Here is an 18,142-nt window from a genome sequence, read left to right on the forward strand (position 1 = left end):
TTTTTGGAATGTGTTGCATGTATCAATTCCAAATAAATGTTTATCTTCAAAAAACTATGTAGTCGATTAGGTAAAACATCAAATACCTTGTCTTTATATGTTTTTTGTTTCAATACAAGTCAAAGTTAATTTACAAATCACTTTTTTTTTTTTAAATGTTTTTATTAAAATGTTACATTCTGCCCCATTTTTTTTTATATTGGGGTTGTATGTTAGTTTGTCTAATTTCTTTTGAGCCTGTGAAAATGGAGGGACTATGTTAAAAACAAACAAACAAACAAAAAAAAACTAAACAAATGGCTGTAATTCCTAAACTGTTAATGCAGTGTTTTTGTTGTCTAGAGTTTACACAGAGTGGTGCAAAAAAAGAGAGGTCATGCTGCATACTAAGATGCTCTTCTGCTCACTATGATTGTACAGAGTGTCCCCAATTAGCAGGGGAAAGTAATTAACGGACGTGAGACAGGATATAAGGGGGGAATCAAGGAAGGGAAAAAGAGAGAGAACGAGAGGGAAGTGTGCGGAGAGTGAAAGACCGACAGAGAGAGAACAACGAGAGTACCTGAGCGCAGCATCAGCTGGGCACACGCTGTGTTTAATAGAGCGAGTGCTGGAGTGTTCAGAGGAATTGTACTCTGAGCTTCGGATACCAGCGCAGAGCGTTCGTGGACTCAATGACTGGAGGGTATTTCTGCTGGGTATCATTCTTCAGTTTCCTGAATATCTCTACTTCCAAGTTACAGTAAAAAGTGTGAGCCCCCGAAGCTGCCAAGCATAACGAGTCAGTTGTGGCTTGCTACTCTCTCTCACTCTCTCACTCTCTCACTCACACACACACACACACACACACACACACCAAGCTACAACAGTGCTTTCGCCACATGCACTCAGACACACACATCTCACTTGTGGTGTGAGTTCAATATTTTTCTTCATTTTATATATATAATATATATATTCCTTTACATTGTTTGGAATTTTGTCTATTTCCTCCTTTACTGTTTTTTTTTTTGTTTGTTTGTTTGTTTATTGTTTTTGGACTGAGAAATGGACTCTCGCGAATCTGCCAAGTTGGAGTGGATCATTGGCTTTGTTGGGGGCCTTTATTGTTCTTTGTTTCTCGGTTGTGCTCTTGTGTTTTCCTGGTTGTTAAACTGAGAGTATGTAATGTAATATATTGGTGATGATTTTAACAAATACAGTGCATCCGGAAAGCATTCACAGCGCTTCACTTTTTCCACATTTTGTTATGTTACAGCCTTATTCCAAAATGGATTAAATTCATTATTTTCCTCAAAATTCTACAAACAGTACCCCATAATGACAACATGAAAGAAGTTTGTTTGAAATCTTTGCAAATTTATTAAAAAAAAAAAAAAAAAAAGCACATGTACATAAGTATTCACAGCCTTTGCCATGAAACTTAAAATTGAGCTCAGGTGCATCCTGTTTCCACTGATCATCCTTGAGATGTTTCTACAACTTGACTGGGGGTCCACCTGTGGTAAATTCAGTTGATTGTACATGATTTGGAAAGGCACACACCTGTCTATATAAGGTCCCACAGTTAACAATGCATGTCCGAGCACAAACCAAGCCATGAAGTCCAAGGAATTGTCTGTAGACCTCCGAGACAGGATTGTATCGAGGCACAGATCTGGGGAAGGGTACAGAAACATTTCTGTAGCATTGAAGGTCCCAATGAGCACAGTGGCCTCCATCATCCAGAAATGGAAGAAGTTTGGAACCACCAGGACTCTTCCTAGAACAGGCCGTCCGGCCAAACTGAGCGATCGGGGGAGAAGGGCCTTAGTCGGGGAGGTGACCAAAAACCTGATGGTCACTCTGACACAGCTCCAGCGTGTCTCTGTGGAGAGAGGAGAACCTTCCAGAAGAACACCCATCTCTGCAGCACTCCACCAATCAGGCCTGTATGGTAAAGTGGCCAGATGGAAGCCACTCCTCAGTAAAAGGCACATGACAGCCCGCCTGGAGTTTGCCAAAAGGCACTTGATGGACTCTTAGACCATGATGAAACAAAATTCTCTGGTCTGGTGAAACAAAGATTGAACTCTTTGCCCTGAATGGCAAGCATCATGTCTGGAGGAAACCAGGCACCACTCATCACCTGGTCAATAAAATCCCTACAGTGAAGCATGGTGGTTGCAGCATCATGCTGTGGGGATGTTTTTCAGCGGCAGGAACTGGGAGACAAGTCAGGATCGAGGGAAAGATGAATGCAGCAATGTACAGAGACATCCTTGATGAAAAGCTGCTCCAGAGAGCTCTGGACCTCAGACTGGGGTGAAGGTTTATCTTCCAACAGGGCAATGACCCTAAGCACACAGCCAAGATAACAAAGGAGTGGCTACAGGACAACTCTATGAATGTCCTTGAGTGGCCCAGCCAGAGCCCAGACTTGAACCCGATTGAACATCTCTGGAGAGATCTAAAAATGGCTGTGCACCGACACTCCCCATCCAACCTGATGGAGCTTGAGAGGTCCTGCAAAGAAGAATGGGAGAAACTGCCCAGAAATAGGTGTGCCAAGCTTGTAGCATCATTCTCAAAAAGACTTGAGGCTGTAATTGGTGCCAAAGGTGCTTCAAACAAAGTATTGAGCAAAGGCTGTGAATACTTATGTACATGTGATTTTTTTTTGTTTTTTATTTGTAATAAATATGCAAATATTTCAAACAAACTTCTTTCATGTTGTCATTATGGGGTATTGTTTGTAGAATTTTGAGGAAAATAATGGATTTAATCCACTTTGGAATAAGGCTGTAACATAACAAAATGTGGGAAAGTGAAGCGCTGTGAATACTTTCCGGATGCACTGTATAATAAAAAAATGAACAGGGCTCCTTTTTTCTCTTGCATTTATTTTATGTTGGTGTAAACACTCTGTCCCTCAGTGGTGGAATGAACTTCTAACCTCAATCTGGACCGCAGAATCTGTCATTATCTTCAAAAAAACAGCTAAAGACACACCTCTTCCGTGAATATGTAACCAACTACTAAAAAAAAATCTTACTCTGGCTCTTACACCTTTTTACACTACTTTGCTTCTTCTAGAACTCGATTAATGAATCTTGTATGGTTGCACTACTTGTTTTGTTCTCTGCTTGATAAATCGCTTTGCTTGTATTTTCTCATTTGTAAGTCACTTTGGATAAAAGCATCTGCTAAATGTATAAATGTAAATGTAAAGTGGTAAACTTATTTTGAATGTATGTAACCAGTGGCTTCTAGAGCTTATCTGGGTTTTCTTTTTTGTAATTTTGACAGGCTTTCTCCTGTCTGGTGCCTGAATAATTAATTTGTCAATTAATTACATTTTTGGTTTAAGTTGTTTTCCTGAAAGCTGCTACGCCACAGAAGTGGCGCCCGAATAGGGACTTTTTTTTGCGGGGGGATCCTTCTGCCGGAAGTAAGCATTCCTTCCACTCTCAGAAGTCTGGAGTCCCACCTTCTAACAATGCCATGTCTGTTACTATTCCCTCCAAATCATCTACCCTGTTTGAAAAAGTCACCTCCCCTACATATAAAAAGTTTGTTTCCATACCTCACCAATTAGTTGTTCCTATTAGTATTGGAGGCTGGAAAGGAAAGGCCATCGTAGATACAGGAGCATGTTATACTCTTCTCCATGAGAGCTTGTGGAAGGAGCTTTCTCCACATGACAACCTTCATCCTTGGTCCCTTAGTCCACACTATTGGGCCAGTGGCGAGGCTGAAGTACCTTTAGGCTGGACAAATATACACTGAACACTTTCACAACAAAAGCTTCATCATTCGTACTGCTGTTCTCACCTCCAAATACACTTAAAAACGAGCACCAAAAACCTGCTGGAAAGATCCAACAAATCACCACTTCTTGTCTAAATGAAATGCTAGTAGTAGACATCATCTGCCTTGCAGTCCTCAACAACATAATTATCTCTTAGTGTTTGTGGATTATTTCTCACGATGGGTTGAAATGTTCCCCATGCGGAAGACCAATGCACAGACTGTCGCAACAATCCTCCGGAAAGAGATTCTCACCAGATGGGATGTTCCCAATTTCATCTTGTCAGATCGAGGTACGCAGTTCATTTCATCTGTGTTTCAAGAAATCTGTGCAAAATGACTACCGCATACCATCCACAAACCAACATGACTGAGCGAGTAAACCGTACCCTAAAGCAAATGATCTCTGCATACCCAAAGAACAATACACTTCACACACAGGATGGTTTTTTTTGCACCATTATGTGTAAATTCTAGAGATTGTTGTGCATGAAAATCCCAGATGATCAACAGTTTCTGAAATACTCAAACCAGCACACCTGGCACCAACAACCATGGCCTGGTTAAAGTCACACAGAGTCACACTTTTTCCCTATTGTGGTGTTTGATGTGAACATTAACTGAAGCTCTTGACCTGTATCTGCATGATTTTTAGGTTTGTGTCTGTGTACACATTCCTCACAGTGCAGGTGAGCAAATGTGTGATCTGGGATCATAGTGCTGTTAGCTGCTGTTATTCAACAATCTTACATTACTGGAAAATTGCATTATTACTCTTAATGATGTGTAAATTCCAATCATATGACAGATGTATGACAGTAGTAGACTATTGTAACTGATGCTTTATCATATTTTTTTTCCAGACCATCTATGCAAGTGAGGAGGATGAGAGGGAGGTGGGTCCAGTGGATGTCCTGAAGTGCAGCAGTTTTACTCATCACTTGGTCCTAAATGAACAGAAGCAAGTGGAGTCTATAATTTCGTTAAGGAGCTTGTTGCCACTGCGTGTTACAGATGTTTCAGAAGAGAAGATCTATGCATCCGCTCATATCCCCGTCCCTCACATCAGGTGAGACACAGTGGCACAGTTTAATGAAACATTACGGCGTTTCTCATATATTTTGGAGGTTATAATATCCTAGTATGTACAGGTCCTTTCCGAAAGTATTGGAACGGCAAAGGTGCATCTTTATTTATTTATTTTCGCTATACACTGAAGACATTAGGGTTTAAAATCAAAATATTAATATGAGATGATGTATCATAATTTCAGCTTTTATTTCCTGATATGTGCATCTAGATTTATCTTACAATTAATATTGACATAATTATTGTTACTATTTCTGTCTAACTATTTCTAATTTTTATTCAGCTCCATTTATTTATAAAACTTACAATGGTTCATAAGGTTAGTTAAAACTTGTGGGCGGCTGTGGCTCAGGTGGTAGAGCGGGTTGTCCACTTATCGTAGGGTTGGCGGTTTGATTCCCGGCCCACATGCCAAAGTGTCCTTGGGCAAGACACTGAACCCCAAGTTGCTCCAGATGTCAAGCTAGCACCTTGCATGGCAGCTACCATTGGTGTGTGAATGGGTGAATGAGAACCAGTGTAAAGTGCTTTGGAACCCCTAAGGTTAAAAAAGCACTATATAAGTGCAGACCATTTACCATTTAAAAATAAATTGTTAAAAAATGCAGAGCTGCATTTCAAAATGTTTCACTATGAGTTGTATAGGTTGTGTAGTATGAATCATTAATGTAGAATAGAATGCAGAGGTGCCAACATCTACAGTTTAGCTGGATCATTTACAATATTTCTGACCACTTGCCTTGGCAGTATAGGTGATACCTGAAAATGATGCTTTTCTGCCATTCCAAATAGACATCAGACTGTACATGATCAATAATCACCATTTGTTAGCTGTTACTTTCACATTGCACCAACTTGTCTTGTGAGCCAATAGAAATCTGGAAGGTGGGACTGTGGACTCTTTGTCTGGAAAACAATACTTGATGCACATCTAGGGGGAAAACGTTATTCCAAATTCCCACCCGACAGAACCAACATATTTTTGATGTCCATTAGATAGAAAGCTTGCCACAGAGGTCTACCGGACTTGGAGTGATGTGCTGAGTAACAGCTATCATTTCTATATTGAGTATTCTGTGTTCCTGTTTGGCCAGACAAGTTGTTTGATATTTTCCTGTGTAAAGATCAACTGTTCTAATGGCCAGATCGACAAATGTCTGCAAATAAATCAGTTGATCAACAGTAAACAGCTTTCACATCAGTTGTGACAGTTTACTATTATGAGCTATATGGGCTGGACTGCATACATGTTAATTTTGTAATAATTGTATAAAGTGAGTTTTGTCATTTATTCAGTTAGAATGAAGCTATCTGGTCCAACCCCATGTTTTTTTCCCCCCTAATTTTTATATATTTTTTGTGGTAATTTTTAATCTCTGCCTGCTGCCTTGGGTTTTTTTCTTCCTCTGCTTGAGTGTCTTGGTGTATGTACTCGGAGTTTTGTACAGTTGGTTAGTTCAATGATGATGAAATAAAGTCATAGGCCTAATGTAAGTTTCTGCACTCCAAGCATTAAGGAAACAATTTACACATGTCATTATCTTGAACTTCAGTATCAGACTGTGGAAAATGCCGATAATCATCCAGCGAAAATGATTCAAAATAATGGGTTCTGTGATGCATCTCAAGTTATACTGGTTTATAATCGCACATGTTCAATCAAGACACTGCTTCTAAGTGTGCTAGTCAGTACTAGTCACTGGTGGGAAAATCATAATGTATATCTGTATTTCATTGTGAACAACACTCAGGTTAACAACGATTTCTTGAAAAGAAGAAAATATATTTGTTTAGCACAAGAAAGTTGTTTAATCTCTTCTAATTCTTGCATAGGAAGATCGACTTGGATCTCATTTCATTGATACTAAAATATTGTGTAGCCAGTCAAATTCTAACAAAACAAGGCTTGCCACATCTTGTTACCAGCTGAAATATTTCCATAGTTCCCTTTGTCAATACTTCCCTTTTCACAGCTGTACGAAGGCCAGCATTAATTGTAGAAACTGATCCAACAAACATGCATAAACTGACACAAAGTGCACTGATTTTAGTACCAATAGTAAATTAAGATACCAGTTTGTGTGTGTGGTTAGGGGATAAACTCTGGTGATTGTGCCAGCCATGAGGATGTTGCTTGAATTCGACCTGTTGACAACTTTACACAAACCCCCATGGGAAACAGGGCTGAGGTTTTAGCTGTCCATGACTGAGTACATATCACCTGTTGTCATATTATATGATCTAGAGCAAATACAAAGCCAAAGGGTTAAAGGACAGAATATTGAAATACTGTACAAATCTTCTCCCCCAAAAATTCCTTATATAATCTTTTGGATGATTGTACTAATGTATCACATATAAGAAAAACTGTTTAGTCCAAGATTAGCAATTAGCAATGATGAGGTATTGTTCACTGATATTAAATGGCAGACATTTAATATCAAAATTCCACCATATTAGAATCAACATAATTTCTTTTTAGCAATACAATTAAATTAATATACTTCGGTGTTAGCAGAATTACTGCTACAGGTATCTTTATCATGATATTAGATCATCCTTGAGTACCGTTACACCCCTTGTCAACATTGTTTTGTGAATGTCCACCACTTAGCAGTAAACCACATGACCATAAAGAAACCAGCAAACAGGTAGGGGGCATTACTGTGACAATGGCAGCTATGGCAGATGTCAAACAGCGTAGATTGAATCCCAGCTTTTGGGTGCAACTCCAGCACATTAGTGACAGAAAGCGTCATCAGAATGAGAGAGATCTCTGCATTTTATGCCCAAAAGGCCATTAGAATATAACATGTAGAAGTGTATGAACTCCTATTCCTGTAGATATGTTTCCAGATGTTCTGATCTGCATTTAAAATTGATCTCAAGACCAAGGGGCATGCCCCTCCTTGGAGAGAAATTGCTCAAATGTTCGAAGTATAATCTGCGATGTCTTGGGTCAGCATATCCTTCCCCCAGTTTCTGTTTCTCAATCTAAGTAGAATGCTTTTGGCAGAGTAAAAACTCCAACCAGCCAGTAAAGTATGAACAACAAAGAAGTCCTATGAGATGAACCAGTAAAAGAAAAACACTAACATTTTACCCAAGCTGTTTGGAAGTTGTAAGTATGACCAATTTTGTTGATGGGACCTTAACGAATTAACAATACTATTTTCACAGATCAGATGTTCAGGGTAGTTCAGGGCACTGTTCCCTCTAAGCTGCAAGCATGCACTGTCATGCACTTCTCATGATGCTCTCGTGCAAAATAAATCAATTCCATGCAGAATGCTGACACAGAAATGTGTATAAAAAGTTAGTCAATTGGAGTAATGAACAGATGAGTCCAGTGCAGTTAAGACCAGCCACAGGTACACTTAGCTTTAATAACAGCATTTATGTTTTTCTTATTTTTTTATAAGCCCAAACAAGAATGCACATTAAAACAGAAATGGTCCCTCTGCCACCCAAATTCACTCCCAACTACAAATAATGCTAGCTAGCTACATAAGCTGTGAGTTTAGGAAGCCAAGTTAATTGTTCAACTCCTTTGACAATCACTGAGGTCTCGCCATCAGTCACTCAGAATTTCTTGGTCTCACTATTGGATGCTGAAATGTATACGAGGCAGAGCTGTGATTATGGACGCCAAAAGGGTACATGCATTCTATATGCCTTGTAATTGATTAGTTTATTTAACATATGCGTAGTTCTGTATTATGCATATTGGATACATTATCTATAAAATATTATTACACTGATAAAGTAGATTTTTCAGTTTAATAAAGCTGGTGTCTGGTACTGTCTTAGGTTGAATAATATTGCCAAATTGACTAATGTGTAGGTACAGAAAGTTTAATAATGTGTACAAACTTAATTATAGGCATATTCTTTTGATCTAATGGGTCAAATAGTCAAATATAATGCTCAACTATTTCAGAATTACATCATAAATCTAAGCTGTACCCCATATAGTTACAGGCTCTACTATATAATCATCTATAGTTTATGGATGTACAGTGCTGTGAAAAAGTATTTGCCCCCACTGATTTCTTCTGTTTTTGTGTGCATCTCATACTAAATAGTTTTAGATCTTCAAACCAAATACAATATAAAAGACAACTTGAGTAAACACACAGTACAGTTTTTGTTTATTAATTTTTTTCATTGAAGCAAAAAAAGTTATCCAACACATAACGTGTGTAAAACTAATTGCCCCCTTAAACTTGAAATCTGTTTGTGCCATCTTTAGCAGCAATAGTTGCAACCAAACACTTAAGATAACTGGAGATCAGTCTTTCACTTACTTCTAGGACTAGGATTTACTCTGATGCTTTGGATCATTGTCTTGGTGCATAATCCAGTTATCCAGTTACGCTTGAGTTTCAACTTTTGGACATGAAGACCGGACCGGGAAAAAAAGTAATCCACTACAGATTACCAATTACTACTTTAAAATTGCAATTTGATTACATTACTGATTACTGCATTTAAAAGTAAACAGATTACTAATTACTTTACTTTCAAAACCTATCAAACCTACAAAATACACTACAAAAAGTTGGATTTATCATAAAACTTGCCTTGGGTGTTGTCACTGTTTATAGGACTACCTGACCGGTAAAATCTAAAACTTTTCTAACTAGCCTAGTTTGGTGTCTCTAGCCAAGGTGAGGCACAACTAAGCTATGGGTTTAGTTGCTACAGTGCCATGCAAAGTACATTCTTTGTTATGATTTTCTTATCCATCTTATGCTCTACTCATATCATGTTCACGTAAACTGGAACTCGTATAGACATTTACACTCCTTGTTTTACTGCTCAGCATGAGAGGATGTTAATGTTTCATTTTCAACTCCTTTACTGGTTTAAAAATAATAATAAACTCGGCATATATCCATTTTTCCTCACACTGACTGTGAGCTAGCATTTGGCAGAATTGAGAGCTGTCAGCCAATAAGGCACAAGTGTTTCCATGTATTTTCCTGTAAAACCTGTCTGATTGGTCTCGCCTCCGTTCACTTAAGATATAAAATTACTACAACACCGTCTTATTTAACTGACATTCAGTTACATAGTGACTAACTGCTCCAAGTGGATAATTATTCGGGGCTAAAGAAAAAATCTTTGGGGCTGCAGCCCTGAATGCCCAGGCCAGATTATGCCCCTGGCAACCACACAAAATGATTTTATTTTTTTAAATGCATTTTACTTTGTTTTCTTAACAATAAATTTGTAATGCATATAACATAATTTTATTGAAATCACTAACTGGAATTAAATTACATAAATTTAAAATGTAATGTTACTTTTTCTGCTAACACAGTAATGTAATTAGAATACAGTAACGCGTATTACTTTGTAACGCGTTATACCCAACACTGGTTACTGAGTAAGACCTTTTAACCAACTTCATGCTGTTGAAAAAGTTCTATTTAAGTGTTGATTTGATTGAACAGGGTTTGCAGTAATCAGGCCTGGTTGCCTCTTGGTCAGCTGAACCCCACTTTGGATGCAGTTTCATAGATTTGGGGAATTAGTAACTACGGGGGCAAATACATTTTTACACAGGCCCAGTAGTTATTGGATAACTTTTTTGCTTCAATAAATAACATTATCAGCTAAAAACTGTATTTTGTGTTTACTCAGGTTGGCGTTGTTTTATCTTATGTTTTGTTTTAATTTCTGAAACAATTTAGTACGAGATATACAGAAAAATGCTGTATGGTAGAGCAGATCTCAAACATTTTTTCATCAATATTTCGTTGATTTTGGGTGGCTCAAGTAATGAAATATTCTATAGTTTATAGTGCCATTAGCATAGTATAGCTGAAGAGCTCCCAGTATGTGAACATTACAAAATTTTGCATTTTATCTGATGATCATCTGTTAAATCTTGTTGGCACAGTGTTGCTACTGAGAGTTGTCTTGCCAGGCTAGCCAGGTATAGCTGCCCAATAGAAATAGGTTTTTCTCAGCAATGAAACAAAATAGAGGGAACATTGTTCAGGGTCATGAATTTGTGTATGAAACTAAAGTTAAAGTTTCATAGTCTGTATTTTAGGAGACTATTTATAGTTTACTGGCTGTTAATCTCCAGTACCAACGGTTTTACAGACCAAATGAAGATGTATACACGTTCTTGTTTTGCTACTTTATGATGTTTACTTTGACTGTGTACCATAGCTTTGACAATGTAAATGGATAATCTAACGATTATTTTTTCTTTGATTAATCTATTAGTTGGGTTTAGGCTTGTGTGATATAGCTGTTTTATTATCCCTACAAGCTATTTCTCTGTCATGATAGCCAGTGAAGTTTACTTTGATTATATTGTGTTACTAGACCTGCAAATCTTTACATATTGTGTAGGAGCTCTGCAATTTAACATCAAGTATGCCAGTACAAGTTATCACTCAAAAATATGCCAAAAGATCAGTCTTTTTCCCCCCAATAAAATTAGAGATGAGCTAGTTGACATTTGAATCTGAAATGATTTGCACAGGTGTTTTGAATTCTCCACTATTAACTGACACTGCCTAGAAACCCTGTCCCTTTCTCCCATCTCACATGCTCTCAACTGAACTGAAAATGTTTTTACAAGTCATCAAGACATTGGCTACTTTATACTTTTTAGGCATGTTTGCATGAGGTGAAGCATTTCAGTGTGTTAGTTTTCATTGCCTGGAATCAGGGAATCTACTCTCTTTGGATTCAGCTCCCAGCATTTTCGATGTGAACTGAAAGTAGAATGGCACCTTAATTACATGACATACAAACTATATAAAAATATTGTATATATTATAATGTATATTGTGTCTGTTAAGAAAATTTTAAAGTGTGGCATTTATCAGTGCTACTGGATCAATAATGTTAAACTTTTTAAAAGCTAATTGAATTCACTAGCTTGGCTACTTGGCTGTGATTCTACTGCTCAACACTGCATAAAGTGCATTCTAATACACTTAAATGCATTATTGTACAAGACCGCAACTATGAATATAAATATACATATGTCAAATAAAAGAAATACAGTGTAAACAAGTTTGACCACAGATGTGAAGTGAAGACACTTACAGTCCCCATCAAAAGGCAAGGCCAATTCTTTTGTTTTTGGTATACAAGACTTGGGTTAGATCAGAATTTCAGCTTTCAGTTGCAGATATTTACATCTAGATGTGTTAAACAACTTTTAAAAGAGTAATATATTGGAACATGTGACTGACAGGTGTTACTTGTTGTCCAGGTGTGCCCTGTTAGATCGATTGTTTAAACGATTAATAGCCCTGAATGTCTACTCTTGGTTTGAGCCCTGGGTTTCACCTGTAAATGACTACATTTGTTAAAAAGGATAAACAAACATGGTCATGGCTTGGACTTGCATGGCTGCTTCTGGAATGGGCTCACTAATCTTTACTGAGGATGTAACTCATGATGGGAAGCAGCAGAATTAATTCAGAAGTCTGCATAAATGTTGTTTATGTTTATGTCTATCAATTTACAGAGAAATGCATCCAGTCTAATTGGGAGGATTTTCATCATGTAGCAAGACAGTGACCCAAAAAACACTTCCAATCAGGGTCAGAAATTAACTTTTTTATTAAAGGGTAATATTTGCCCTCTGGAGTTGATTATCAGGGGCATATATTATCTTTTATGAGGACATTTATTAACCATATAAAACACACTGTGCCATTCATTTATGCCAAACTTATTTAGAATTACACTGTTCACTAAGTAGCTAAATGTTAATGCATATATAGCTACAGTTTCAATCAAAATTATTCAACCCACATTGCAAATCTTGTTTATTCTCAAAATTTACAGACTTTCAGCTTTTTGCAATGAACAAATGAAATAAAATTTGAATTTGAAAGCAGTTGAAATTGTTAAACACAACAAATGCTTCAAGTGGTTTCCCCAAATTCAACTGAAAATGCAACTTATAATGACTTCTCCAATTTCAAAATTATTCAACCCCTACATGGCAAGCATCTTTAGTACTTAGTAGAGCACTCTTTTTCTGTTATGACCTGCTGCAAACGAGATGCATAGCTAGACACAAGCTTCTGGCAACGTTTCTGAGGATTCTTAGCTCATTCCTCGTGATCAGTGGCTTCCAGTTCTGTAATATTCTTGGGTTTGCGTGCTGCAACCACCTTCTTCAAATCCCACCAGAGATTTTCAGTCCGGTGACTGTAATGTCCCTGTAGAATCTTCCAGGACTTCTTCTGCAACCAAGCCTTGTTGGAATTTGAGGTATGCTTGGGATCATTGTCCTGTTGGAAGGTCCAATGACACGCAAGCTTCAGCTTTCTCACAGACGGCATGATGTTTTCTCCTAGGATTTCCTGATACTTCAATGAATCCATCTTGCCTTCCACGCGTTGCAGGTTTCCAGTGCCAGAGGATGCAATGCAGCCCCGAGCCACCACCATGCTGGATTGTGGACAGAGTGTTCTTTCTTCATTCTTCTTTCTCCAGACATACCGCTGATCCATCACACTTTTTTTTTTTTTTTTTTTTTCTTTCATTGCTCCATAGAACAGAATCCCCAAACTTCTGTTCAAGTTCATGTGGTTTTATTGTCATTTAGACCATATACAGTTGGTAAAGTACACGGTGAAAAGAAACAACGTTCCTCTAGGACCATGGGTCAGTAGTGGTGTATGTCTTGGAGTTCTGGCATGGAAACCTTCTATGTTTAGTACGTGCCATACTGTGCTCACTGAAACCTCAGTGCCTGTTGCCACCAAGTCTTGCTGCGGGTCATTTGCAGTCACTCGAGGGTTTTTCACAACCTGCCTTCTCAGAAATCTGGTTGCAGCTGTTGATAGCTTCCCTTTTTCTGCCCTGTCCAGGTATTTCACGTATTTTCTACCCCTAGCCAGTTCAGAGAGTTAATGTGTTCCAGCTCAAGCACACCTGGTGCAACTAATGAAGCCCTTGATTAGTTGCATCACGTGTGCTTGAGACAAGACCTGTTTTGCATCTTTGTGCTGTTGTGAGGGATTCTATTCAGGGGGTTGAATTATTTTGAGATTGGGAAAGTTATTATAAGTTGCATTTTCAGTTGAATTTGGGTAGATCACTTGAAGCATTTGTTATGTTGAACTATTTCAATTGATTTTGTTTTATTTGTTCATTGCAAACAGCTGAAAGTCTGTAAATTTTGACAAAGCTGATTTACAATGGGGGTTGAACATTTTTGATTGCAACTGTATATGGTTTCTTACCACATGCAAATTTGTGAGAACGGCTCTTCTGATGTCTCTCCATATTATATTTTTTGACGATCACCGTGACCGAGACAAAGCTGTTGAAGCTCGGATAGAAGCTGGTGTTCTTTGCCACTACTGGCAGCGACCTACAGGCCTTGCAGAATATAGCCAGATCACCATTGGCATGACTTTCAGTATTGAGCCAATTTTCTATGACTTGATAGTAGATATTTTCACGGTATATTTGGATATCTCCGGTTTTTGTGTTGTTTGAGTGTTTGATGGCACGTCCGACTTTCCATGGCAGATTTTATTCTTTTTAATCAAAAACCACTCCATCTTTCCTGGACATTGACAACACTCATGTCACCGCGCGATTCACAGCACGCATACGGACATGCAGAGACAAATTGAAAAAATGTATGTGCAGAGACTTCAGAAATATTGCATGAATTAACCTAGATTGGTCTTTATATTTAGTTTATATTCTATACCAAATGTTTCTAATAAAAACAGGGATTAATTAAGGGGGCCTTTTTTGCTCTTTTTAAATATTTGGGGCATTTTGGTGCCATTTTTTTCCGATGCACCTGAGCCCCTGTTACTTTCTGACCCTACCGCCAACACAACAAAAGACTTCATTGTGTGGGGGAAATGAAAGGTTTTAGACCCTCCAAGTCAATCATCAGACCTTAACCCAATTGAGCATGCATTTCACCTCCTGAAGAGGAGACAGAAGGTAGAAACGCCCCATAACAAGCAACAACTGAAAGAAGCTGCAGTACAAGCCAGGAAAAGCATCACAAAAAAAGAATGCAGAAGTTTGGGGATGTCAGTGGGTCACTGGCTTGATGTAGCTATTGCAAGCAAGGGATATGCAGCCAACTATTAAGTGCTATTTACTTTAAATTACTTTAAAGTTAAATGTTCCTATACTTTTGCTCACTTAAAAATTGTGTGGTTTGCCACCAAAGATGCCCTATTCTAAGTTGTTTAACACATCTAGCTGTAAATGAAAAGGAAATGAAAGTTGCAATTCTGATCCATAGTCTCATATTCATCTTCTGATCTCCAACCCAGATGTCTTCAGTGTATAACAAAAAAAGAAAGAGAATTGGCCTTGCTGTTCCTTAACCCTCTCTGCTTCAGAGCCGCTGTATCATGACTGACCCTGCGCTCTGACGCAAGCATCCTAACAAGCTGGAATATGCGACGAAAGAATTTCACTGTACTGTGAGGTATATGTGATGCACATAGCATTCATACACTCTATGAAAGTGTCTTGAGTTGCTACAAATCACCACTGTTGGGGAGGGCAACACTGCATGACAGAAATCTGAGGAGTTGCTTACAATAACATATTTCACTCAGAGTTCTCCAAACACCACATCTCCAAAAGTCATGTATTGCTGCTTTAAAGAGATTGATAAGCCAGAATGAAATATAACAAGATAATTCATGTCTGAAGGTTGTTTTCAGTTTCTTTTTGAGGCTATGTGGCTAATGATGCTAGCAAATACAGGGAACTTAGCCAGGGGGAACTTGTAGCAAGCTATATTCCTGAATCATCATGATTATTCAATAATGCATTATTTAAGCTGTAATTGTTCAGGCTTTATTTGGTAATGCTGTGTTGTTGGCAAGTATAGTGCAGTCCATATATAGTGAGTATAACTTGGTCATGCTTGATCCGATCAGCTTCAAAGTGTGCATTGTTACCAGTGGTAACAATCCACAAATTGTGCATTATCAGCCACTCCTGATTACACCAACATGGCAAGTACAAAAAGTACAAATCATAGTTATATTATATTTAATGTACTGTAAAACATTATACAGGATGAGCTAAATTACTGTTGTAAGTTTTACATAAATTTAATTGTAGTTTGAAATACACAACCCTAGTATAATAATCACTTGCTCATCTGTCTACACATCAATATTAGCACCACATTTTAAAACTGAGACATATGTTTGCCAGTTTGGCCATGACGTGAGGACCCTATGTCCCCCTGTGATAGGGGGACCCCTCGCTCTTCTTTTCCGAAATAAATCGCATTTTTGAGAGCCTAAACATACCAGAAAACTCACGATACTTTGCACACGCATCAGAACTGGTGAGAATTTACACCTGATAGGGGTTCCAGAATTGAGTGTTGCAAAACGGCTCGATAACGCCACCTACAAAATTTCAACATTGTGCGCCTTGCGCTACGTTTCACCTACTAGTACAAAATTTGGTATACATGTGTAACATGCCAATACGTACAAATTGCCAACCCATTTCCTAAACTCAACAGGAAATCAGCCATTTCGATTTTTCTCTTCAATTTTTGCTGATTTCATCAGATCAACATCATATTCGGTCAGTCTCATCTAAAGGCCTTGCCGATGCTAAGCGACGGTTTGGAGTTTTCACTTCACGCCGTGGGTGTGGTGGTCTCACAAAGTGTGATGTTTCGCCATGAAACAGGAAATTGTTATAAGTCAAACATACAATGTCCAATCTGCGCCAACTTCACAAGTTTGATAAAAGTCCCAGCCTGAGAACATCTACATGCCAATATTTAGTAATAGTCATAGCGCCACCTACTGGCAGCAGGAAGTGACATGTTTTGCACTGATTTATTTCTAGCAACATATAAAAATATGACAGCAAATTCTAAACATGCTAGCAGGATGCTAGAAACAAGTTACACCATGCTAGCAACACTTAGCTAAGAGCTAAAGCACGCTATTAATGCCACAAAGCAGGAAGTTGTTATAACGCAATCTTAGCAAGCATACAATGTTCAATCTGTCCCAAACTTCAAATATTTGATACGAATCCTGGCCTGCGAAGGTTTTGAGTTTTCGCTGCATGGCATGGGCATAGCGGTCTCACAAAGTTCAATGTTTCGCCATGAAAAAGGAAGTTGTTGTTAGAAGATATGTATTGCTGTCACTTTCTTGCTGGAACATGACCCATCAGCCAGACTGAGTGACAAAACATCCAACAAAATGGCTAATTTTAATAGAGGAAGCTGCGTAAAGGCTAGTATAACTAGAGATTATCAGCTTAAATTAAAGACAGTTGGACTTGACAGTGACCCTTACAACTTGCCTAAGAAACTGTGGTCCATGGACATGTAGCCAAAAATCGTTTTTCCCGACATTTATATGTACTTGATTCCTATGCGGGGGAAATACATTAAGCAAAGCCTGAAGGTATACAAAAGCCTTGGTCCTACTTCAAGGTGAGATTTGTTGGAGAAATTAAAGATACAAGAACACCAATAAACATTCTGGTTGTATGTGGACAGGTATGTACAAATATTTTTATTTTAATATATAATTTTGTCTGGTAAACCGTAAGCTAGTTCTAGTTTGTTTGTAGGTAACACTGCTTTAACTTACTAACATTATATATTTGTGAATGTAAAATATAGGGAATGAATGAGCCCCCATTATTCATCAGTGGAAATAGGCAGTGTTTAAAAATGAAATATGTAGCAGATTATCCACCATTGCATGAATACCACATGCCAAAAGAACTTGCACTGTTCGACTTAATAAAAAAAGGAGTCAATGGTTTTTTGGCACTCTGTTAAAAGATGGCTCAGAATTCTTGTTGAATCTGTTAGCACAGTTAGTTACAACAGCTTTTTTCCATTTTAGATGCATTTTTTTTTCTGTTTTCACAGAATTCACGCTGTACACTAATGCTGCCGCTTAATCTTTTTGCCACTCAGTGGGTGTGACCGTGGGGAGTTGACGTGCATACCCTCTATAACTCAAACATACAATGTCCAATCCGCTCCAAACTTAACATGTTTGATAAAAGTCCTGGCCGGAAGAACTCTACATGCCAATATTCAGTTGTAGTCATAGCGCCACCTACTGGAAACAGGTAGTGACATGTTTTACACTGTGATGCACTTCTATCAACATACTAAAATATGCCATCAGTTGATAAATATGCTAGCAACACTTAGCTAAGTGCTAAAGCATGCTGTTAATGCCAGGAAACAGGAAGTTGTTGTAGCTCAAACATACAATGTTAA

General features: G+C 38.1%; 1 protein-coding gene across 6 annotated transcripts in view; it reads left to right on the forward strand.

Moving 5' to 3' along the window:
* slc2a4rg (SLC2A4 regulator) overlaps window positions 1-18,142 on the forward strand; it is a 100,123-nt gene that overhangs the window by 9,397 nt on the left and 72,584 nt on the right. For all 6 annotated transcript variants that reach the window (XR_008387891.1, XR_008387892.1, XR_008387890.1 and 3 more), the window contains exon 2: window positions 4,653-4,858. Coding sequence is in view for 3 of the 6 variants with exons in the window: in XM_053643067.1 (XP_053499042.1) it covers window positions 4,653-4,858 (206 nt within the window). In the remaining 3 variants the exon portion in view is untranslated. The remainder of the gene's footprint in view (window positions 1-4,652; window positions 4,859-18,142) is intronic.

The sequence above is a fragment of the Ictalurus furcatus genome, chromosome 15, assembly GCF_023375685.1.
Source record: "Ictalurus furcatus strain D&B chromosome 15, Billie_1.0, whole genome shotgun sequence".
Lineage (NCBI taxonomy): Eukaryota > Metazoa > Chordata > Actinopteri > Siluriformes > Ictaluridae > Ictalurus > Ictalurus furcatus.